The sequence below is a fragment of the Mandrillus leucophaeus genome, unplaced genomic scaffold, assembly GCF_000951045.1.
Source record: "Mandrillus leucophaeus isolate KB7577 unplaced genomic scaffold, Mleu.le_1.0 Scaffold269, whole genome shotgun sequence".
Lineage (NCBI taxonomy): Eukaryota > Metazoa > Chordata > Mammalia > Primates > Cercopithecidae > Mandrillus > Mandrillus leucophaeus.
In genome coordinates, this window is record NW_012102798.1 from 3,128,035 (window position 1) to 3,154,172 (window position 26,138).

A 26,138-nucleotide genomic window follows, 5' to 3' on the forward strand; every position below is an offset into this window, starting at 1 on the left:
TACCATTAAGCAATGACTTCTTATTCCTTCCTCCCACTAGCTGCTGGCAACTTCTAATCTACTTTTGACCCTATGAATTTGTCTCTTCTAGATATTTCATGCAAGTGGATCATACAGTCTTTGTCCTTTTGTGTCTCGTTATTTCACTTAACATAATGTTTTCAAAGTCCATGTTGTAGCATGTATCAGAACTGCATTCTTTTTTGTAGCTTAATAATATTCCATTGCATGGATATACCACATTTTGCTTATCCATTTCATCTGTTGTCTCTTCTAGCTCTGACAGTCTAAGAAACATTCCGGATTGGACACAAAAGCCAAAATTGACAAATGGGTTCTAATTAAACTAAAGAGCTTCTGCACAGCAGAAGAAGCTATCATCAGAGTGAACAGGCAACCTACAGAATGGGAGAAAAATTTTGCAATGTACCCATCTGACAAAGGTCTAATATCCAGAATTTACAAGGAACTTAAACAAATTTACAAGAAAAAAAACAACCCCATGAAAAAATGGGCATGGGATATGAACAGATTTGTCAAAATAAGACATTATGTGGCCAGCAAACATACGAAAAAAAGCTCAGCATCACTGATCATTAGAGTAATGCAAATTAAAACCACAATGAGATACTATCTCACACCAGTCAGAATGGTGATTATTAAAACGTCAAGAAACAATAGATGCTGGCGAGGCTGTTGAGAAATAGGAACGCTTTTACACTGTTAGTGGGAATGTAAATTAGTTCAACCGTTGTGGAAGACAGCATGGTGATTCCTTGGGTATCTAGAACTAGAAATACCATTTGACCCAGCAATCCCATCACTGGGTATATACCCAAAGGATTGTAAATCATGCTGCCGTAAAGACACATGACTGGAGTGAGATAGTATCTCACTGTGGTTTTGATTTGTATTTCTCTAATGATCAGTGATGATGAGCTTTTTTTCCTATGTTTGTTGGCCATGTAAATGTCTTATTTTGAGAAGTCTGTTCATATCCTTTGCCCACTTTTTCATGATTTTTTTTTCTTGTAAATTTTGTTTAAGTTCCTTGTAAATTCTGGATATTAGACCTTTGTCAGATGGGTACACTGCAAAAATTTTCTCCCATTCTGTAGGTTGCCTGTTCACTCTGATGATAGCTTCTTTTGCTGTGCAGAAACTCTTTAGTTTAATTAGAACTTATTTGTCATTTTTGGCTTTTGTTGCAATTGCTTTTGGCGTTTTTGTCATGAGGTCTTTGTCTGTGCCTATGTCTTGAATGGTATTGCCTAGGTTTTCTTCTAGGGTTCTTATGGTTTTGGGTTTTACATTTAAGTTTTTAATCCATATTCAGTTAATTTTTGTGTAAGATGTAAGGAAGGGGTCCAGTTTCAGTTTTCTGCATATGGCTACTCAGTTTTTCCCAGCACCATTTACTGAACAGGAGTTGCTTTCCCCATTGCTTGTTTTTGTCAGGTTTGTCGAAGATCAGATGGTTATAGATGTGTGGAGTTATTTCTGAAGTTGCTGTTTTGTTCCATCAGTCTATGTGACTGTTTTGGTACCAGTAACATGCTGTTTCTGTTACTGTAGCCTTTTAGTATAGTTCAAAGTCAGGTAGCATGATGCTTCCAGCTTTGTTCTTTTTGCTTAAGATTGTCTTGGCTATACAGGGTCTTCTTTGATTCCATATGAAATTTAAAGTGTTTTTTTTTTTCTAATTCTGCGAAGAATGTCAGTGGTAGTTTGATGGGAATTGCATTGAATATATAAATTACTTTGGACAGTATGGCCATTTTCATGATATTGATTTTTCCTATCCATGAGGATGAAATGTTTTTCCATTTGTTTGTGTCCTCTCTTATTTCCTTGAGCAGTGGTTTATAGTTCTCCTTGAAGAGATCCTTCATATCCCTTGTTAGCTATATTCCTAGGTATTTTATTCTTTTTTTGTAGTGATTGTGAGTGGGAGTTCATTCATGATTTTGTTCTCTGCTTGTCTCTTGTTGATATAAAGGAATGCTTGTGATTTTTGCACATTGATTTTGTATCCTGAGATTTTGCTGAAATTGCTTGTTAGTTTAAGGAGCTTTGGGGCTGAGATGATGGGGTTTTCTAAATTTAAAATCATGTCATCTGCAAACAGATACAATTTTACTTCCTCTCTTCCTACTTCAATACCCTTTATTTATTTCTCTTGCCTGATTGCCCTGGCCAGAACTTCTAATACTATGACGAATAGGAGTGGTAAGAGAGGGCATCCTTGTGTTGTACCAGTTTTCAAAAGAAATGCTTCCAGCTTTTGCCCATTCAATATGATATTGGCTGTAGGTCTTTATAAATAACTCTTACTATTTTGAGATATGTTCCATCAATACCTAGTTTATTGGGAGATTTTAACATGAAGGAATGTTGAATTTTATCAAAGCCTTTTCTGCATCTATTGAGATAATCATGTGGTTTTTGTCTTTGGTTCTGTTTATGTGATGGATTATGTTTATTGATTTGTGTATGTTGAACCAGCCTTGCATCCCAGGATGAAGCCAACTTGTTCATGATGGATAAGTTTTTTGATGTACTGCTTGATTCGGTTCGCCAGTATTTTTTTTTTTTTTTTTTTTTTTTGAGACAGAGTCTCATTTCGTCGCCCAGGTTGGAGTGCAGTGGTGCGATCTCCACTCACTGCAACCTTTGCCTCCCAGATTCAAGTGATTCTCCTGCCTCAGATTCCAGAGTAGCTGGGACTACAGGGGCCCACCACCATGCCTGGCTCATTTTTGTATTTTTAGTAGAGACGGGGTTTCACCATGTTGGCCGGGCTGGTCTCAAACTCCTGATCTCGGGTGATCTGACCACCTTAGCCTCCCAAAGTGCTGGGATTACAGGCATGAGCCAGCGCTCCCAGTCTGCCAGTATTTTATTGAAAATTTTCGCATCTGTGTTCATCAGCTATATTGGCCTGAAGTTTTCTATTTTTGTTGTGTTCCTTCATGGTTTTGGTATCAGGATGATGCTGGCTTCATGAAATGAGGTAGGGAGGAGTCCCTCATTTTCAGTCATTTGGAATAGTTTCAGAAATAATGGTACCAGCTTCTCTTTGTACCTCTTGTAGAATTTGGCTGTGAATCTGTCTGGTCCTGGGCTTTTTTTTTTTTTTCCCGGATTGGTAGGCTATTAATTACTGACTCAATTTCACAATTTGTTATTGGTCTATTTGGGGATTCAATTTCTTCCTGGTTTAGTCTTGGGAGGGCGTATGTGTCCAATAATTTATCCATTTCTTCTGGATTTTCTAGTTTATTTGCGTAGAGGTGTATATAGTATTCTCTGATGGTAGTTTGTATTTCTGTGAGGTCAGAGGTGATATCCCCTTTACCATTTTTATTGTGTCTATTTGTTTCTTCTCTCTTTTCTTTTTTATTAGGCTAGGGAGCGGTCTATCTATTTTGTTAATTTTTTAAAAAACCCAGCTCCTGGATTCATTGATTTTTGGGTGGGGAGGGGGTTTGTGTGCTTATCTCCTTCAGTTCTATTCTGATCTTAGTTATTTCTTGTCTTCTGCTAGCTTTTGGATTAGATTGCTCTTGCCTCTCTAGCTCTTTTAATTGTGATGTTAGGTTGTCAATTTGATATCTTTCTAGGTTTCTGATGTGGGCATTTAGTGCTATAAATTTCCCTCTTAACACTGCTTTAGCTGTGTCCCAGGGATTCTGGTACGTTGTCTCTTCGTTCTCTTTCATTTCAAAGAACTTCTTGATTTCTGCCTTAATTTCATTATTTAACCAGGAGTCATTCAGGAGCAGTTTGTTCAATTTCCATGTAATTGTGTGTTTTTGAGTGAGTTTCTTAATCCTGAGTTCTAATTTGATTGCACTGTGGTCTGAGAGACTGTTAGGATTTCAGTTCTTTTGCATTTGCTTAGGAGTGTTTTACTTCCAATTATGTGGTTGATTTTAGAATAAGTGCCATGTGGTGCTGAGAAGAATGTATATTCTCTTGATTTGGGGTGGAGAGTTCTATAGATGTCTTTTAGATCCACTTGATCCAGAGCTGAGTTCAAGTCTGGAATATCGTTTTTAATTTTCTGTCTTGCTGATATGTCTAATATTAACAGTGGGGTGTTAAAGTCTCCCACTACTATTGTGTGGGAGTCTAAGTCTCTTTGTAGGCCTCTAATAACTTGTTTTTTTAATGTGGATTCTCCTGTATTGGGTGTATATATATATATATATATATATATATATATATATATATATGCTCTTCTTGTTGAATTGTTCCCTTTACAATTATGTAATGTCCTTCTTTGTCTTTTTTTGATCTTTGTTGGTTTAAAGTCTGTTTTGTCAGAGACTGGGTTTGCAACCCCTGCTTTTTTTTCTTTTTTCTTTCCATTTGCTTGGTAAATTTTCCTCCATCCCTTTATTTTGAGCCTGTATGTGTCTTTGCACGTGAGATGCATCTCCTGAATATAGCACACCAGTGGGTCTTGACTCTATCCAATTTTCCAGTCTGTGTCTTTTAACTGGGGTATTTAGTCCATCTAAATGTAAGGTTAGTATTGATATCTGTTAATCTGGTCCTGTCATAATGATGCTATCTGGTTATTTTGCACACTACTTGATGCCGTTTCTTCATAGTGTCATTGGTTTCTATATTTTGGTGTTTTTGGGGTGGCTGGTACCAGATTTTCCTTTCCATATTTAGTGCTTCTTTCAGGAGCTCTTGCAAGGCAAGCCTGGTGGTAATGAAATCCCTCTGCATTTGCTTGTCTGGAAAGGATTTTATTTCTCCTTTGCTTATGAAGCTTAGTTTGACTGGATATGAAATTCTGGGTGGAAAATTCTTTTCTTTAAGAATGTTAAATATTGACCCCCAATCTCTTCTGGCTTGTAGAGTTTCTGCTGAGAGGTCTGCCCTTAGTCTGATGGGCTTCCCTCTGTAGGTGACCTGGCCTTTCTCTCTGGCTGCCCTTAACATTTTTTCCATCTTTTCGACCTTGGCGAATCTGATGATTATGTGTCTTGGGGTTGTTCTTCTTATGGAGTATCTTAGTAGTGTTCTCTGTATTTCCTGAATTTGCATATTGGCCTGTCTTGCTAGGTTGGGGAAGTTCTCCTGGATAATACCCTGAAGTGTGTTTTTTGGCTTGTTTCCATTCTCCCTGTCTCCTTTATGTACTGCAATCAATAGTAGGTTCAGTCTTTTTGCGAAGTCCCATATTTCTTGGAGGGTTTGTTCATTCCTTTTCATTCTTTTTTCTCTAGTCTTTTCTGCATGCCTTATTTCAGTAAGATGGTCTTCCAACTCTGGTATCCTTTCTTCCACTTGGTCAAGTTGGCTATTAATACTTGTGTATGCTTCATGAAGTTCTCGTTCTGTGTTTTTCAGCTCCATCAGGTCTTTATGTCTCTCTCTAAGGTGGCTATTCTAGTTAGCAGCTCCTCTAACCTTTAATCAAAGTTCTTAGCTTCTTTGCATTGGGTTAGAACATACTCCTTTAGCTCAGCGTAGTTTTTTTATTACCCATCTTCTGAAGCCTGCTTCTGTCAATTTGTCCATCTCATCCTCCTTCCAATTCTGTGCCCTTGCAGAGACATTGAGATCATTTGGAGGAGAAGAGGTACTCTGGGCTTTTGGGTTTTCAGCATTTTTTCATTGATTCTTTCTCATCTTCATGAGTTTGTCTAGTTTCAATCTTTGAGGCTGCTGACCTTTGCATGGGGTTTTTGTGGGAGCTCTTTGGTTGTTGTTGATGCTGTTGTTGTTGCTTTCTGTTTGTTTGTTTTTCTTTCAATGCTCAGGTCCCTCTTATGTAGGGTGGCTGTGGTTTGCTGGGGGTTCACTTCAGGCCCTATTCATCTAGTTCACTCCATGCCTAGAGATGTCACTCCAGGAGGCTGGAGAAATAGCAAAGATGGGTGCTCTTCCTTCTTCTGGTATGTCTGACCTCAAAGGGTACCAACCTGATGCCAGTAGGATCGCTCCTGTATGGATTTGTCTGACAACCCCTGTTGAAGGGTCTCATCCAGTCGGGTGGCACAGGGAACAGGACCCATTTAATGATGCACTTTGTCCCTTGGTGGAGGGGGTATGCCTCATTGTGGGGAAACCCACTCATCTGGGCTGCCCTGATTCCTCAGAACTACCAGGAAGAAAGACTAAGTCTGCTGGTCTACAGAGACTACAGCCACCCCTACCCCTACGGGTTCAGGCCCACGGAGATCAGAGATCTGCCCCTGAGCCTCTGGCTAGAGTTAATAGAGTTCCTGCAGGGAAGCCCCACCCAGTGAGGAAGTATGAGTCAGGATCAGGCCTGAAGAGGCACTCTGGCCACAGTCTGCCACAGCCAGTGTGCTAGGCTGTTGGGGACATGTCTTGGGACCAAGCAGTACAGCTCCCTGGCTCCAGCAGGGGAAAAGTGTGGCCTGGAGCTATAGAGATGGATGCTATCCTTCTTCCCCCACCCAGGGAGCTAAAATGTTTGGATTTTACTCTATCTGTGATGGGTAGACTTTCAAGGGTTTTAAACAGAAGAGTGATGTTCCTGATTAAAATAGTAAAATACTACTCTGACTGCTTTATGCAAAACAGAATAGGTATTTGTGGGGCATGGGGAGGGCATGCTGCCTAGAGAACAGTTATGAGATTATATTGTAGTATATTTTGGACTAGTACTGTGACCAGCGAGAGGGAGAAAAGTGGCTCCTAATGTAAAATGACTCTCAGGTTTCTGGTTTGGGTAACTGTGTGAATTGTGCCTTTTCTTTAAGATAAGGAAGGCTGAAGGGAGGTAAAATACGGAGGAGAGAAATAAGAGTTTAGTCTTGGGCATATTAAACGTGGGATGCCTATCAGACAAGCAAGTGGAGATATTGAACAGGCAGTTGGATGGATATGCATGTCTAGAGTACGGGAGTAAGAAGGACCTGGACATATCAATGTGTGAGTATTCAGTATATATATGGCATGTGTCTTAGTTAATTTTCTGTTGCTTATAACAGAATACCTGAAGGTGGGTAATTTATAAAGAAACATTTATTTCTTACAGTCCTGGAGGCTGCGAAGTTCAAGGTCAAGAGGCCAAATCTGGTGAGGGTCTTCTTGCTGGTAGGGACTTTCTGTAGAGTTCCAAGGTGGTATAGGGCATCACATGGCAAGGGGACTGAACATGCTAGCTCAGGTCTCACTTTCTCTTCTTATAAAGCCACCAGTTCTCTTCCCATGATAACTCATTAATCCATTAACCCATTCATCCAGAGCCCTCATGACCCAATCACCTCTTAAAAACCCCACCTTTCAATAATGCCACACTGGGGAGTAAGTTTCAACATGAGTTTTGGAAGGCACAAACATTGAAGCCATAGCAGTGTGTAAAGAATTAGAACTGGATATGATCACCTAGTAAAAATATGTAAATAAAAAATAAAAGAGATGTAAGACCTGAGCACTGGGGCTTTCAAATACTGGAAGTCTAAAAAAGGAAAATAATCTAGCAAAGGATATTGAAGCAGAAGGAAATTCAGAAGACTGTGATCTCACAGAAGCAAAGAAGGAAAAGTATTTAGGAAAAGAACTCAATCAACTTATATCCAGTGTTGCTGATGGGTTGAGTAAGATGAGGCCAGAGAAGGACCATTGGATTTGACAACATGGAAGCCATTGTTGGCCTTGATAAGAGCAGCCTTGGTGGAGCAATGGGAATGGAAGCCTGATTGGATTGAGTTGAGAGGAGAATTACAGGTATGAAATAGAACATAAAATACCATAAATGTGGAAGTGTTTCAAAAACAGTAAAAATACCATACAAAGGCAAGTGCCATTGTTATTATTTCAGCACAGATTTTAGGGAAGTTCAGGGCATTGAATAAAGAGATCTGTGCCAAAAAAAAAAAAAAAAAAAAAAAAAAAAAAAGGCACTGTAGAACCAAGGAGCTTGTTGCGCAGGCAAAAATGTTGTCATAAAAAACCCACAAGAAAGGCTTCAAGATAACCCCAGAAGCATGAGTTTGATTAAAAAAAAAAAGTCAGGGTTGTTTCAGAAAGGTTGCTGCAGCTCACCAAGCCAACTCTGTGTCAACCTCTGACTGGAGCTGGTCCAGGGCTGGTAGGTGGGAAATGTTCCAAAATACGAGTAGCAGTAACATTTAGAAAAAGCCTCATCTGTTATGTTTACTGATATTTTATTAACTCATTTTGTAAAACTTCCCTGCCGTTCTTGATAGGCAAGGCACACTGTTGGCAAGACAGAAAAATCAGTGTGGTTTGTGTTCCTTGCCACAGTCTTTCCCTCTTCTTTACCGCTCCGGCCACTCCTCCTCATAGACACTCTCTGCCCTCCTCTTCACCCTGAATTCCACCAATAGACAACTCTATGTTTTGCCTGTGCAGAAGGTTGGCAGGTGAGTCTAGGCGATTGTGCTGTGCACAGCTTTGGAAGATCAGAATGCCTTCCTAAGTTTGTTAAGAAAAAGGTACCTACCTTTGTTTTGCAATCACCTCTGCCTCCATCAACCTATATCCCACTCATTCTTCAAGACTCAATTTTTCTCTGTGAAGCCTTCCCTAGTTCATAATTATAATTGTTCTCTTTGTCTTCTGTGCTTCCCTTGCTCTTTGCATCTTTATAATAGTGCTAACAACAGCCTGCCTTGTATTCTAATTATTTGTGTAATCCTGACTTGCTAATTATGTTGTCAACTCTTTGAAGACAGGGCCCTTTATTGTACATTTTTGTACCTCTTACAGAGTTCCTTTGCCCTAGTAAGTGCTTAATGTATCAATATTAGTAAAATTTAACTTTTAATGAAAATAGTTTACAAGTTAAAAGTGAGCATCATAGATAATGTGAGCAAGACCTTACTTCTTGAGAAAACATTTCTTTCTGAATAGTTAGGTAAGGGAAATTTAGAATCTACTAGCATCAGGCATGTTCAAAAAGGAACTGCCAGCATCTGTAATATGTGGATGGAGAATCTAATCAAGCTTAAATCAAGTCACACAGCGAAGTTTCTACTTGCAGCTAATAGACTCAAACTGCTCCGACACAGTGATCTGTTGTCTCCATTTCCCCATGTGTACTTTGACATTCAAGCCACTGGGCTATCCATATAATCTATTGTTCACACTAATGCACAACCAAGCTGGCTTCCCTTCCCCCAACACCTGCTGTTTTTTTTTTTAAGGAAGAGCATTGAGTTAATTGTTCAATGTTAATGTGAGTTGATTTTACTGATTTTGTGCTGGAAGTTGATTAATTATAAAGGTAGGTGTCATGCCTTTGTGTTCTCTTTCCTGACTTAAAAATCCAAGTATGATTCATACTGAAGCTGATGTCAGCAAGACCTTTGATCCCCGAGGATGCTGTAATGCTGTAAGTGATATTATGATGATTATTATATTTACTATTTCTGTTGCCCCCTTGTAATGGAAATTATATCTCAAAAAACTAATTTGGAAAATCATACGTCTGTAATGTTAGCTAAGGTGGACTTTGTATCACATTACCTCCATGGAATTTTAAAGCGCAGGTGTTAAGTGAGTGTGAGTTTCATCTGAGAATTATTTCTTATATTCCATTCTTCTTCTCCTCCCCCTCCTTCTTTTCCTTCTTCTTCTTTCTTTTCTTCCTCCTTCTCCTTGTCCTCCTTCTCCACCATATACTTGGTTATTAGTTACAGTAATGAATAGGAGTTTTGTTGTCCATAGATTAAAAATATACTTAAAGAAGATTATTTTTTTCAATCCAGTAAGATGTTCTAATGCATAGCAGGCATTGATTAGGACAAATATAGACTTTCCTGCTTAGGCTATAGATATGCCTTTGAAGTCAGTGCTTTAGGATGATATGTTCTTTCAGGCAACTGAGTTATTTTGTTCTGAATTGAAGCAGAACACCTGAATGCTAGTCTCAATTCTGTCATGAGTCAGCTCTGTATCCTTGGGACACTTCGACTCACTGTGCTTTGAGTTCCTCTTATTTAAGATGGAGAGCATTCTATTTTCCCAACACTGTAACAAAGATGGGGGGCTGCTGTATCTCAATAGCCAAGACATTTAGGAAAGCTGGGTATCTACATGCACAAAGTACATTTGTCTGCATTTGGGAGCCAGTAAAATGTGGAATGGGATCACACAAAGACATCTGATGCCGAACAGCTGGATTGTAGCATGATTGTGTTTGAAGCCAGCAACACCATTGTTGAGTCTGTTAGAAGCATAGGGGACTTTGCTTTTCTTAGAAGCTCCCCAAAGGAGGGGTTATCCAAAGGCTTTTCCCAAAGCCTGGGTGAGGGTGGAGAGGCTTGTGGTTGGAGGAGGGTGGGTCATTATAACAGCAACCCCTGGAGCAATATGTAAGGCATTATTGTCCTACAATAGGATATTATGGCATGTGTCTGAGATGGCTGCTTTGGAGCTTTTAGATTTTCTTCTTAGGAAGCAATTTCCACAAATACCTCCAAAATGAATGCTCTGGTGACTTTGCAGGGAAGGTTGCTGTTTGAAGCATTTACTAAATTCTTTTTTATAGCTATTAGCTAGTTTCAATTTTCTATTTCTTTTTGAACTAATCCGATTATTTAGACTTTTCTTTTTTTTCTTTTCTTTCTTTCTTTCTTTTTTTTTTGATGGAGTCTCTCTCTGTCGCCGGGCAGGAGTGCAGTAGCGTGATCTCGGCTCACTGCAATCTCTGCTCCCAGGTTCCAGCTATTCTCCTGCCTCAGCTCCCCCGCCCCCGCCCCCCTCCACCAGTAGCTGAGGTTACAGGCTTGCACCACCACGCCTGACTAATTTTTTGTATTTTAGTAGAGACGGGGTTTCACCATGTTGACCAGGATGATCTTGAACTCCTGACCTCGTGATCCACCTGCCTCGGCCTCCCAAAGTGCTGGGATTACAGGCTGAGCCACTGCGCCTGGCCTAGACTTTTCTTTAAAAATCATCCATTTCATTTGTTTTCAAACTAATTAGCATAGTTATGTGAAGAATAGTTTCTGAATTCGCATTATTTCTACTTTCTTGTTCCTAAGTTTATTTGTGTTGCCTTTTAAAGTCTCTAAATGCTACTCTCCGTTGTCTGCCACAATTGATTTCATCTTTCTTATTCCTACTTTTCTGTCTTTGTATATCCTTACAAAGCTGCTGAATGTTCCTGTATCTTACCTTCTTTGAATGCAGTTGAGGCAGAAACAGCCCTAAGTAAATTTTCACTATGTGATAAGCTCTCTGCAAGGAACCACAGGAAGATATATTGGAAGGTATAATTGGGCTGTTAGATTCAGAAACCTGTGATCCAACAGGGAGAACTAAGTGAGTCCTCATGAAAATACAGGCAGGTCTTGAAACAAAGTGCTAAATCCTTGAGACCACTAACAGAGGGACACTCACGGGTGAGGTGTTCCTGACTCATGACCAAAAATAAAGACAGCTAGTCAGGGTCAAAGGCAGCCTCGAATAAGAAGATATGGCAGAGGTCGGCCGGGCACGGTGGCTCACGCCTGTAATCCCAGCACTTTGGGAGGCTGAGGCAGGTGGATCACGAGATCAGGAGATTGAGACCATCCTGGCTAACACAGTGAAACCTCGTCTCTACTAAAAATACAAAAAAATTAGCCGGGTGTGGTGGCGGGTGCCTGTAGTCCCAGCTACTCGGGAGGCTGAGTCAGGAGAATGGCGTGAACCTGGGAGGCAGAGCTGGCAGTGAGCCGAGACTGCGCCACTGCACTCCAGCCTGGGGGACAGAGCGAGACTCCATCTCAACAAAAAAAAAAAAAAAGAAGAAGAAGAAGATAAGGCAGAGATCTTCAGGGTCAAGGATGTGGTGGCAGGTAAATAGTTCAGAGATATTTGGTGTATCAGAGTTAAGAACTCTGCGTTTTATTAAGCCTAGGTCCAAGATATTGGTGGGAAGTCTGCAGCTAGGATCAAAACCATGTAGCCTCTGTCACTGGATCCACTACTAGGACAATATGCAGGATGCCTATTGAACTAACAGTGCTAACTAGTGACTAGGGTCATTTGGACATGGTAATAAATAGTTTTCACAGCACCAACAGATACTCCCATCCTAGCACTCATGACACTAAATTGAAATGCTCTATTTCAGTGTATCTCACCTCATCAGACTGTGAGCTCCATGAAGTCATGGCCTGAGTCTTATTCATCTTTGTCTCCCCAGTGACTGATCTATATGTAAGTGCTTTGTATTGCCAAGTGGTTAAGAGGAAAGGCTTTGAAGTTAGATAGATCTGTGTTTATTTGGCTTCATTGATTTCCACCTGGAAAACTTACTTACTGTCTCTGGGTCTCAGTTTTCTCAAGTCTAAAATAATAATGACAATAAATACTGACTTCTAGGGTTTCTTGTAAGGGTAAAATGAGATGACAGATTTGGAAGTACTTACCAGAGTGCCTGTCACAGAGTAAGCATTCAAGTAGTTTGTAGCTCTGATTGTCATTCTGTGATCGTGGAATGAATGGGTGAAGGACAAGTTGGTTGAAGAAAGGTGTTGGCCACTTTGACGAGGTCAAGACCCAGGACTGGAAAGAGGCTTAATGAGAGTGACCCGCAGTCCTTCGAGTCGCCTTCTCTTCTCTGGGCATCTCTTGGATGATTGAGAGGCTGACACAATAGGGATAATCTTTAAGTATATCTCCTTTTGTGTAAGGCTTGCAATCATTTTGTCTGGGAAAACAGGGATTGAGTTAACCTTGGGTGGGGGATTTGTTATTAATATAAATATTTTTCTAATGTAACATATTGCTCTCTGCACCCAGCAAGCTGTTGTTAGTTTGTGAGCACCATCCCTTTGGAAAGCCATTGCTGGCAGCTTGAATGGGAAACTTAGAACAATTAGAGGTTTTGAACACTTTCAAACTAAGAGGTGGGATAAGTATGTTTTGACTCTATGGTTCCTCCAGGGATTTCCCTGATGTGCTGGACTAATTATCAGATGTAATTAGGAAAGCCGAGAAGTGGGGAGACTGCAGGAAGCACCATACTTTCCCAGGGACCCTCATCTCTTTATGCAGAAAAGGGGTTGGGGAGACTGTCTGTCTGTTGTGGAGAAGCAGTAATGCTTAGGATGCTAGCAAGCATGAGGGTCCTGGGAACATGGCTCTACCAGTAGAAACTCAGGCCTATTGGAACCAATTGCTCAGATGAAGCTTTAAGTTTTCCTCTTCTGGTTTCACAGGAAGAAATGGTATTCTGGGCCACTACCAGGTTCTTGGCCAGCTTTTAGCAAAAGTTCAATTTTGTGTGTCCAAAGCAGTTAAGAAATGATGTCCTTTTAGAACTCATTCAGATGAAGCGGCACATTTCCACTTCTGGGTCAGCTACAGTCAGGCTGCAGAAGATTTTTCTCATCTGCTTTGGCCCAGTCCCTTGCCCTAGAGTTGGGCCAGGAGCTCCCTGTCTTTGAGGCTCTGAGAAAAGATGACATTTGTAGGGCCATCTGCTGGTTGACTTTTCTTCAGAAAAGGGCATTCCATTTGGACATGGTCTCAGTCTTACTCATGACTCAATTGAAACTACCACACTTGAAACATGGATAGACAATGGTACTCAGTGTATCATCACTCACTAGGGATCATGATTCAGACTATGAGTGTGGTAGGTGTTTTAAGAAAAAGAAAACTCCTGGGAGCTGCAGATGATGGCCTAGATGGGAAGCTTTTCTCCTTGTCAATGTAGTGTGAGGTTCATTGTCAGGACCGTCATATACCAATCAGTGTTTCTGCTTTCTCCATAGGTAACCTGTCTGCATGATTTCTTTGGTGATGATGATGTGTTTATTGCCTGTGGTCCTGAAAAATTTCGCTATGCTCAGGATGATTTTTCTCTGGATGAAAATGGTAAGCATAACCACTGGGTTTTATTCCTCCATTGTTCTCTCCCCTTCTATCCCTTAGGATTTCCATGGGTGTATACGGGGTGGAAAACATCCATGCCTGATCCTTCAAGGGCTTATAATGTTAGTCTTTCTCCTGTATATTTGGATACATGGGTCGTGACCCATGTAAGACTGAAAGACTGACTGGACGTCCCAGAGTCTCAGGCTCCAAACTCAATAAAACTCACTGTCTGTCCCTATAGTGACCATATTTCTTGAATCATATATCGTGTCACATGGGATAACAGGCACAATCAGACCACAGGAAGGAATATTTTCAGTCAGAACTTGGATATTATACATATCCTTTTTTTTCCCATTCAACATCCTCCAGCTACTTAGCTCATGATTATGGTTCCAATTTAGAGAGATTTTTCCACAGTATTCTTAGTGTCAAACCCTTTTCATACCACCAGACTTGCTGCCCCATTCGTCTGCCCTGTGATTCAGGATTGTTAATAATAAGAAGGAGCTAATCGTCTTCCCATCTCCCTTGGTTTGAGACCAAGCTCCAGGTATACATTAAAGGTTAATTAGCTCACGCAGCAATAAGGGTAGAATGTGATGCTGATGGAAAGACACATTCAGAGCATATTTCCCATTTAGGAGAAGCAAAGTGTGAAAAAAAATCAAAGGGAATTTTGCTAACATAGACTTTATAAACAACTCAAGTGACAAGAACCCCATAAGAGGTGGCATTTCTGCTGTGTTCCCTTTAGGAAGAGGCAATGACTATAGAAAAGCTAAACAAGCCCCAGGTTATGTCCAATTTCCTATACCTTCTGTATCTTCAGCTCTAGACAGTGATCACTAAAGGACACCAAACAAAACAAGAAGTGAAACAAACAAAAAGGGGCTTTCTGCTTAACTCAGTTTCCTAAAATATTCAATTTACCACAAAAGCCCCTCTAATCTTTCTGTTTAATTTATATTTCAATGCACCTTTAAGTAAGAGGCAACAAGAAAGTGTTTAAAGGAAAGAGTACATCCTCTACTCTGCTGTTTGATTCCCTTTTTTTGCATCACAGCACAAGGTTGGAAAAACTGTAGCAGAAAGAGCACCAAACTGAAACTCAGGAGACTTGACTTTTATTCCTTGCTTTACTAATTTCTTGTTTTGTGGCCCTAGGCAAGGGGATTAAGTTTTTTGTACTTTCATCAGCAAAATGAGTATAATAATCCTTCTAATAAATTAGCACTATTAGTGCCCAAAATGACCATAGAAGGGGATGCTGAGTGCTGCATAGAAAGGGTGTTCTAAAGGTGTCAGACTGAGGCTAGGGCAAATACAAAACGTTTGGCAGACTCTCCCATACACCAGCAATCTTTCTTAAGTTTTGAGTGGCAGAGTCACTGCTGGCCCATTTATTCATTAACCCCCCATAAGGGATTGTAATAATATACATGGGAAATCGAAAAGAACTCGATAAATGCAAGATGGTGGTGGTCATAGTGCTTATTTATATAAAGTGACATGATATCCGTCATGTGACTATTACAACATGTGGCATGTAATAGACAGTAAGTGGTAGCTCTCTACCTCTCCTTCAGATTACTCAATGGATGTTTCATCTGTGTAGCTATAACTTCTGAGCTGTTAATCTCTAGTTCAGGGAAATTAATTAAACATTATATCAATAGGTGCTATTCTGAGACATAGCTAGCTTGTCCGTAAATGATTGAGTTGACTATTTAATTGCCTACTTGACCTGTTTTTGGACTCTTGCCCTTGTTTTTATAATTCAGGGGCTTAAACACCTAGTTTAGCCCAGGTGGCTTTTGAAGGTTTCCCTAATGCCTCCCTCCCCAGAACCATGGCTCCTACTAATAATAAGGACCACATTGTAGTCCTGACCCATTTAGGTCCTTTGGCCTGTGGGGGTTATTCCGGTTTCCAGAGGCTGATAACATGCTGAGCCTGTTTTACCCTCTACTAAGCTGTTTGTGTCCTTTGGCCCCAGAATGCCGAGTCATGAAGGGAAACCCATCAGCCACAGCTGGCCCAAAGGCATCCCCAACACCTCAGAAGAGTTCAGCCAAGAGCCCTGGTCCTATGCGCCGAAGCAAGTCTCCAGCTGACTCAGGTAACGACCAAGACGGTGAGTGCTCTTTTCCTAACTGTGCACGCTGATTTCATTTATGGAGGACAATATTGTCTGCATGCAGAGGAATCAGTTCCTCATGAGCACTACTGTGTCTCCATGAAACCCTATTCTGTCAATTCAGGGACTAAAACAGTCAAACTTGTTTGGAGTCATGGAGGCACAGCTACAACCATTACTCCACTCAAATGGATGCAAACCAGAAACCTGGCCCATTGTCTATGCTTGCTGTAATGCTTACTGTCATGGTTGTCATCATTTTCATCATCTTCAACATCATGTGGCAAAAACATATTCAATTGAATAATCAAGTTAACCATAAACCTGAAACTAAAAATCAGAATCAAGAAAAAGAATATAAAAAACAATACCCCAAAGTGTCAACATGGTTGACTCACTTGAGCTTCAAATTTGACTCTGAAGTAATTAGAAGCCAAAACAAAAAGGGAAACAAGTACGCTATATATATATGCCATATATATAGGGAGACAACATAAATTGTATAAACCTCACAATAGGAAATTAAAGCATAGACCAGAAAACAGAGAGATTTGCCGTAGAAGATTTTATATAGTGGATAGTGAGTTATCTAAAACATGTGCTCTATTGATCACTGCCAACCCATGAACTATTTGTTACCAGTCAGTCTGTGGCAATATTAGGAGCTTGTGTCAAATGTAAATAAACTATGCCATTAAGCAAACCATTTAGCTCAGCTGACTTTTTTCAGAGCCTGATTTTATTGATGAAGACAGCAGTATGTTGATTTGCATTCTGATGTGAAGCCTATCTTGTCTTGGACCCACAGTTTGAGTGACATTGACCTAAGAGGCAATGTCTTCCATTCTTTTATACAAATATAAACAATAAAAGGCCTCAGAAGTCCAAGTTCAGAAGCTTAGGTTTATGCACGATTTGAGGTTCTTCACACTAAGGAAATTATATGTTCCAAAAGACATACATTTGTCATCCCAAGGCTCAAGAGTTTATCATGAGAATTCTTGCAGTCTGAGAGCATTGGGAAAACAAAAAGCCCCTTCAGTTTGGGGCATCATGAGCAGCCTGATGGCTTTGCAATGCTTGTGCCAAGATGAATAGCCTGTACTGCCTGCCTCACGCTGCCAGGAGCATGCATATCACCAGTCATTTTTTTATTCTTGGGTTGAGGAAATTGAAGTATGAAAAGGCAGCCCAGGCTTTTAGTACTTCCATGTCTTTGCACTCCCTATTCCCCCATACCTGGAATGCCATTCCTCTAACCCATCAGCCTTTTTTGCTTGAAAGCTCCTATTCATCCTTCAAGATCTCACATAGAGATAATTGTTCCAGTGTCTGCAATACCATAGCATGCCATTCATATCTTTGGGGTAATATTCACCACACTGTGTTGTAAAGTATGTGTTTACCTGTCTACTTCCCCAATTAAATGCTGAGCCCCTCAAAGGTAATGTGGTAGGTTCATTTTCATATCATCAGTGCAGAGCACAGTGCCTGGCCCCTAGTAGATGCTCCAGTAATATTTGTGAATAAATAGATGCACAACAGTACCTATTTTACCCAACATGGTGCTAGAGACCAATCAAGCATTTAGATAATGTTTGCTGGAGAAATAAAAAATACATGTGCCTTGATGCTATCTTGTTCAAATGTACAGAAGAGCACATAAATCTATACCTAAGAAATTCATATTGTTAAAACTACAAAGACCTAGGTTTTAACACTTGGGCTGACAATAAAGTTGGACAGTTTTTAAGCAGAGACTTGCAAAAAATACACTTTAAAACACTTGATCAAGATTAATAAAGTCTGGCAATAATTGCTTAACTAATCATTTCTTAGAAACAGCAGTAGCTATTTCTGGGATTTCTAACCTGTATTACTTGTATCTTGCTGTGAAACAAATTCATTACCCCAAAACTTAGTGGCTTAAAAAAGCCATTTTTTTAAATCTCACAGTTCTGGTGGGCAAGAAATTCTAGAGTGTTTTATCTAGGTGGTTCTGGCTCAGAGTCTCTCATGTGGATATCATTAAAATAATGGTAGGGGCTGCAGTCATCTGAAGGCTCAACTGGGGCTGTAGAATCCACTTACAATATGGTTGTTGGCAAGATCTCCCACCTTAGTTTGTGATCCAAGAGAATGAATAAAGACAAGATGTATTACCTTTTGTGATCTAGTCTCCATAGCCAGCACTGTCACTTCTCCTTTATCATATTCATTGGAAGCAGTCACTAAGTCCAACCTATATTCAAAGAGAGAGGAACCAGATTCTGTTTATTAAAGGAAAGAGTGTTGAAGAATTTGTAGATCTGTTTTTAAACCACCATATAACCCATCAGTTAGAAATTCTCAGGTGGTGTCAGCTTGAAGTAAATAGATTCTCTTTGCAGACTGCATCCAATTGGTTACCCAGCACAGGTGAACACAACTAACTATAACTACACAGTTTAAATATATGTCAAATCACTGATCTCCAGAATGCCACCTACAGAATTTCCCTTCTACAAAATATGCACCTCACTGACTCTAAAGTAGCAGAGATATAACAGGAATACATTAGAATTCAATGAATATTTGTCAAATTGAAGGGAGTTATTACATAATAGACCCCAACCCAGGCTTTGGCAGGCAAGATCTGTTCTTGCTTTTTCATAACTCCTTCACTAAAAAAAAAAAAAAAAAAAAAAAAAGGAAGAAAAAAAAAAAAGAAACGAGGATTTATTCCAACCCACATGATAAACAGAGTAACTAATTTGGGTGTATGAGGGGAATTTGCTTGACAGATATCAGAATTGCAAATAACCTCTGTTTCCTACCACCAATCTAACATTGTGTTCTCAGTTTAAAGAATTGGAATATTCATTTATATTCTGATGTTCATGAACATAAATGAAGTCAAACCCTAGTCTAGACAATCTTTATGGCAATTGCCAGAATGTTTGCGCTCATCTCAGATAATGTATCTAGAGCCTCCTCATGATTCCAACCCTGAAGGGTTGTAACATAACCAAGCCCATTTCATGGGAGTTTGTTCAGAGCCTAGTCCAAGGCATCCATTCAGTGAACATTCCATAAGGGCAAAGTTGATCTCAGGCAAAACAGTACCTTAGCTAAGGTTTGGATTTGCTATACCCATTTTCCCCTCTCCACTTCCACCTTACTCAGGACCATTCCAAGCTGGGAAGTGGAGATGGGTAAGATATGAAGGAGGAGAGGAAGATGACTCTCTAAGAAGTCCCAGCTACGCCACTTCCTGGCTTTGTGGTTTGAGCAAGATTTTTGCCTTCTCTGAGATGTGATATCATCGTTAGATAATTCAGAATTTGAATCTCTATAGATAAGGATAATTTTCGATTGTTATCAGTTATTTACAATTTACAGAGTTGTAAAATAGCTCCCACAGAAACAAAAGCAGATAACCAGAATGATAAGCTATAGGTAATGCATACTTTTCAGTTGGCATACATTTCTCCTTATTGACATTTGAGATTTAAAAAGGAACAATTGTTTCATAAAATGTCAAGATTTTTTTAGCTGTTAGCCAGGGACATATACAGGTTAAAATACACTTAACCAAATGATAATAGTGTTAGGTGGGGCAAACAGGCTTTGTTCGTTTCTAGGACATGGTAGTACCACCCTGTTTCCATCCTGTGTTAGTCAGTCTTGGATGTGGAACTTGTGAATGGATTTATAAACCTTCATTCAACCCGAGTAACAAAAGGTTATGTAAGATAGACCAATGGAAGATTGTCTTCCTTTGAAGACAAAAGAAAGACCAAAAGTGTTCCTCTTTAGCAGGAATTCTAACCAAATGAAACATTGGCTGGGTTCAGGTTCAGTTTAAGGAATATTTTGATGTTCTACTTCATTGGAAAATATATAGGTTTGATTCTGGTTTGAACAAGTTTGCTAGATATCTATATCTATATCTATGTGGTCCAATTAATGGTCCGATTAATAGCTAGGTTTGTTCTGACTTGAGGTTTAGTAAATTGATGCTATTTCGTCTGTAATTTGTGCTATAATTTGATTCTTTATTCCTTAGTCTTTAGACCTTAAGTTGTCCCTTTCCTGTTCTGCCCCATGAATAAATCAAATCCTTCTACTTTATTCCCTTCAAGTTCAATCCTCATTTCTGCCAATATTGAGTTTGCCCCAAATGGAATGTCTGTTGCTAAGCCCTAAACTCAGGTTAAGTAAGGATTTGGTTGTCCATATAATATTTCTGTAAGGAGCTCATTTTCACTGGGCAGAACTGATGGACTCTTAGAATCCAAATCATATTAGCTATGTCTGTCTTTAAATCAGGCCATGGAACTGTGGTAAAAAGATAAAATCTGAGCCCAGGAGGCTCCTATGGGATATTTGAAAAAAGCTTATGCAGTTCCACACTTTGATTAACCCGGGACTTGCCATTTTGATGAGCAAAGGTAAGCCTGGCTTCAGAACTAAAGAAAGACATCTCTCTCTCTGTTTCCATTTCAGCCATTAATGTGTTAATTTTTCCTTTATGTAACTTTGTCCCCAATTGAATTGAATTGAATTAAAAGGACAAAATAGCTAGTTGCTGGGAAGGAATCTTTCTCTTTCTTTCTTTTTTTTAAGGAGCCCCGAAGGAAGCTAATTACCCACCCTGGTAGGCTGAGAGAATTGTAATGTGATAATTAGTTTGCTATTCTTCAACAGTAAGTCATTGTTGTAGCAATCCAATGTTCTCCATTCCCCTTCCCCCAACTCATGTGCACCTATTTCTGAAAGTCCGATCTTTCCCATTCCCAAACTCATAAGAAAGAAAGCCTTCTCTAACAAAATATACAGCCTTTAGAAGGGGAGGTCAAGGGACACAAAACAGCAGGGTTCATTAGAGACCTGTATCCCAGGATCCTTCTTTTCTGAACCTAGTAGGCTGCTTTGGGTTGCCTAAGATAGAGGGACTTGGCCATTCTGACCTTCCTGAAAGTGACTGTCTAGACCAGCTCTGCTCAACAGAAATAGAATGTGAGTCATAAATGTAAATCATGTATATGATTTTACATTTTCTAGTAGCCACATCTTAAAAAGTGAAAAAATGGGCAAAATTAATTTTTACATTTCATTTAATGATACATTCAATATATTATTAACATATAATTAATGTAAGAAATTATACATTCTTTGAAATTGAGTTGTATTTTACACTTACAACATATCTCAGTTCTGACTAGCCACACTTCAAATGTTCAATAGTCATGTGACTATTGGCTACTGTTTTAAACAGCACAAGAATACCTTTCTTCTCTAGCTAAGAGAGATTCATGATAATGGTCTTTTTACATGAATTAGATGCTATGCACTTTGCAAAATATTTCCAAATCTATTACCTCAGTTGTTCCTCATAATTGTAGTATGAATTAAGTTGGAAATGGATAATTATCTCTTTTTTTTTCTTTTCTTTTCTTTTTTTTTTTTTAGATTGGGGAACTAAGACACAAAGTTTAGGATCTTGGGATCTTCCCAATATCACACACTACTTAGCACCCAAGAGCCAGAACGCCGCTCTCCTGACTTCCCAGCAAGCATTATTTGCGGTGTCCCACTGACATACAGTAGTATATGGGATGTCCTGTCTGGTGAATGCAAAGGTCTATGTTAGATGGTCCCTGCTTCTTGGCTTCCTTTACCCTTCTCCCATCTCCAGGCTAGGGAGGTGGAAAGGCAAGGGGTGGGTTGGTATCTGCGTCATTTTCTTTGTGCTGCTTTGAGCAAAGTCCCACAAGTAATTAGGTGCCTTTCAGTGCTACAGAGCACTGAAACAAGACAGCTTAGACATTCCTTCAGCTCCCCTAGCTCCCCTACTGGCAACTTCAAAGGGAAGTGGTGTCCTTGACAGAGCTGTGGGAAGAGAAAAACTTCCCTGGTTCCTCCCCCAATCTGATTTTTTCTAAAACCTGCTTAGAAAATGATTGGAGCAAGCAGTATGTTGGGTGCCAGTGAGCACCCCATAGTGCATGGTATATGGTGATATCTCCCTACAACAGGAGTCCTATCAGCCAGCCTTGGCTTGGGACTTGTGTTTACACACAACTGAATGAGCAAAGTACTCCTGTAAAGTATTTAGTAGTGCTAGGTGCTATGAAGAAAAAGGATGTTAAGATGAATTCCCTGCGACTAAGAAATTTATGATTTATTTGGGTAACCAGTATACATGTAAATTTTAAAAATATATTTACAAATACTTATATAGCTCCTATTATGTGTCAGGCAACTGTTCTAATCACTTTACATGTATTAACTAATTTAATCTTTACAACAACCTTGTGAGGCAATTACTATTATCCCCATTTTGCAGATGAAGAAACTGAGGCATACAAAAGTTTAGTGACCTGCCCAAGATCACACAGCTAGTAAGATGATAGAACTGGATTTAAACTCAAGCAATCTGACTGCACAGTCCACAATTTTAACCACTGAACCATTAATGCCATGTTAATGGTAATAACTTATTTAAATGCAAAATGCATAATAGATACTGGTAGTAAGTATTATTGGAACTATTGGAGTTCATGGGAGAGAGCTCATTAGGGACTAGAGTGCTAAGGGAGAAATTCCTGGGAGAACTGGAACTTGAAGGAGGGTTATATATAAATTGATAAGGAGATGGATACTTCTGGCTGGCGGGGAAAAATGAACAAAGGGGCAGAGGTGGTGATGAATATGGCTTATCAGGGTACAGGGAGGAGGCTCTTAAATCTACCTCTCCAGCCCCAATCTTCCTTCTGGATGTCAGACCCATAATGCCTACTAAACAATCCTGTGTATATGGCTTATATGTGACAAATACAAGCTATCTAAAAATCAAAAGCATTTCCACCTCCCATCTCTTTGTCTGACAATACAATTATCATCCTTCCCAGGTTCAACACCCTGGTGCTATTTTTGACTTCCCACTCATTAATCCTGCATACCCACTGTGTGCTATTGTTATCATTGTTGGACATGTGAACCATCTCCATGTGACTCGCGCAGCAGTCCCTTCCTTTCTCTTATGACCTGACGTCTTGATTATTTCACAGACTTCTTAGCAATATTTCTGCTTCAAATCTCTGTCCACTTATCCATGTGGTGTGGTGCCACCACATTTCTCATCCTAAAACACCATTTTCATTGTGCTACTTTCCTGCTCCAAAATTTTTAGTGGCTCCACACTGTTCATTGACCAACACACCTTCCCCTGCCGTAATAATGCTGAGAGGGTAAAAAGAGAGAACAGGATAGGGCCAATCATTTTGCTTTGGGGAGCACAGCAGTAAAATGCAAAAAGAAAAAAAAAAGAAGCAAAACAAACAAACAAACATAAAACAGAAATAGTAGGCTTCACCTAAGGAAAGTTTCAGTTATCTGATACTTGACCAACTAGCCAAAGAATTAGCCCTCAGCCTACATAGACTGATATCTCATCTCTTGTGGAATAGGATTTCCTAACTCAGTGCCTATGAATTGAATACTTACTCAATGCTAGTAGTGGTGGTAGTAATATTGATGGAAAGTACAATTTATTGAACCCTTTTCTATGTGGCAGATACTTGGCTAAGCACTTTGTGTATAGTTTGCCATGTAGTCATCAAAACAGCAACAATTGAGATATTATTATTCAAATATTACAGATGGGGAAACTGAGACTCAGAGAGGTTAAGTTAGCTCCAGGATCACAAATCTAGGAAATGGCTAAGCCAGGATTTAAAACTTTGGCTGATTCCAAAGTCTGCGTTCTTTTTACAAATTAAGAACAATGCAGTTTGTCCTAGTCCCTGCACCAGGAAAACCAGCAGTCAGCATTGACAACAGGCTAGCTCCACCAGAAACATGTTCTGTTTCTCAGTAGGAAATAAATGTTGACAGCATTGTCAACCCTGAGAAAACAATTCTGGCACTTCCATCAGCCCCCCTACAGATGTCCTCTTCTTGAGGGAAACTCATCTGTGTCAAAATATTGCAGGATTGGGTATATACATTTGTTTTGTAACAAGGAAGACTCTTACTTCTCCCCCTTATTTAAAGGATTCATAACTTTATGCTGTCCAAGATTCCGTAGGAAATAGATTTAAAATTCAAATTCCATCTTCTGAAGTTACAGTGTCTCACAACCTACAATTGAATTTGGCTTGAGAGCAAACCCTATGATCAAATCATTGAAGAACTATTCCCAGGCTCTCAGTTCTTGTTTCCCTAATGGATGGGTCTAGGGAGAGGGACAAAGGCTTTTCCATTGAGCAGAAACAATTAGCCAAAGCAGTCCACACACCCTGCCCAAGGGCTCTTTGGAATGTATGTGTGAAAACCACAGGGTCTGTCTCTTGGCCTTCTTCTGAAGTAAGTTGAAACCACCTTGGATCCACTTGGATGGCCTTCCAGGAAAAACTCCCTGTATTTGTAAGGAGAAAACAAGGTATCTTTGGACTGGAATGAATAAAAGCTTAGAGCATCTCAGTATGAGAAAAATGAGGAAGTGGCAGAATTGTGTGTTGAGATCTCCCTCTGCAAGGCATTAGGGAGTTACAGAACACAAGACAGAAAATGAATTACTAGAAGTTCACAGTGGGAGGTATGTGATGTGCTAACTTTAAGGAAATTTTGAAATAGAATCTGTGAGCAAGTCCAGAAGCCACCATCCATTGAGGAGGGGCAGAGTGTATACCATTTACGCAAGTCATACCCTCTCTGAACCCCCATATCCTTGTTAATTAAAAGGAGACTAGTAATACCTGGCCACCATCTCTTAGAGCTATCAGGAGAATAATTTGAGTTCATGTATGGTAAAATGCTCTGAAAATAACTGCAGAAAAACAGTTGAAATTATAAAAGAGGCTCTGAAATTATTATCATAGCTCTTTTGATAAACTGGGGTTGTTTTAAATGAGCAATATTTCAAAATGACATCAAATAAAAACCATGAGGCTTGATTTTGAGTTGGGATCAAATGTTGGGCTTAGGATGGAAGGAAAAGCCAGGGCTAAGTGAATGGGCATTAACTTGGTTTGGTCTGTGGTCAAAGGTTGGGAGAAACGTAGATGCCAAGCTGTCCCTTTATTTTCTGTACCATTCTGGTCATGTAAACTTGAGCCCAGGAAGTATAATGACTCATGTAACTTGCTGTCCAGGCAACTCTATAATTGCTACACCTGGGGCCTCTTATGCCCAACTTGTACTCAGTTGCCTCCAAGTTTCCAGGAATTGGTCCAGCCTCCAGACAAGGGAATCCGCAGTTTGGGAGTTTAGCATCAACTCTGCCTGGCTGGTGACCCCACTTTGTCCTTGGCCAAAAACTCACACCGAAAACTAGACTTTCTCATTTTTCTTTGGGAACTAACCTCTCCCTACTCGATCCACACGTACAGACCTTATTACTCATCCCCCAGGAACCCATTTTTCCCTATATATTTAAATCTCCGTAAATCTAGATAAGTCAGCCTAGTTTCCTTACCAACTATCCTGTTTGGCCTTGTGCTGTTCCATTCTGACAGGAAAGGCAGACAGAGCCAAGGAGCTAAAGATGAGTACAAAGACAAGAACAGGCATAATCATTCAGAGGAGCCAGTGAACCAAGACTGCAGGACCAAGCTTGGCAATTGTGCTGCATAGCTGAAGGGCACCAACTGAGAGGGTTGACAGACAGGGCATAGATACTATCTTCCCGGAGAACTTTGTAACATGAGGGTAGTTACGTGTCATGCTAAATGCTCTGTCTGCTATTGTTTCATGACACAGTGTATGATACCCAACTGGTTCGGTGAATGAAAGAAAGCTCTTGCTAACCACTTTCTAAATCTAAACCAGACCGAATAGGATAGAAACCCCGAAGATGGGTGTCAGCTCTGGTGTCTGTCTTTTTTCATTACTTTCTCTTTTCTCAGCCACAACTTTCACCCTCCTCATAGGAAGGAATTTCAGAAGCAATTAGGTTTTTTGTTTGTTTGTTTGTTTTGTTTTGTTTTGTTTTTTAAGAGCCTATGTTAGCAAAAACAAAAAAACCATGTAGGCTTTGGAATCAAAGAAACTTACATTCAGATCCTGTATTTGCTACCCCTAGCTGGAACATGTGTGTGTGTGTGTGTGTGTGTGTGTGTGTGTGTGTGTGTGAGAGAGAGAGAGAGAGAGAGAGAGAGAGAGAGAGAAAGAAAGA

General features: G+C 39.9%; 1 protein-coding gene across 5 annotated transcripts in view; it reads left to right on the top strand.

Moving 5' to 3' along the window:
• DCX (doublecortin) overlaps positions 1–26,138 on the top strand; it is a 118,864-nt gene that overhangs the window by 66,105 nt on the left and 26,621 nt on the right. For 3 of the 5 annotated variants that reach the window (XM_011984498.1, XM_011984499.1, XM_011984495.1), the window contains exons 4-5: positions 13,734–13,836; positions 15,836–15,958. In XM_011984498.1, coding sequence (XP_011839888.1) covers positions 13,734–13,836; positions 15,836–15,958 — 226 coding nt within the window. Of the gene's footprint in view, positions 1–13,733; positions 13,837–15,835; positions 15,974–26,138 lie in introns of all 5 variants that reach the window. The other 2 variants (XM_011984497.1, XM_011984496.1) reach the window with 1 other exon arrangement.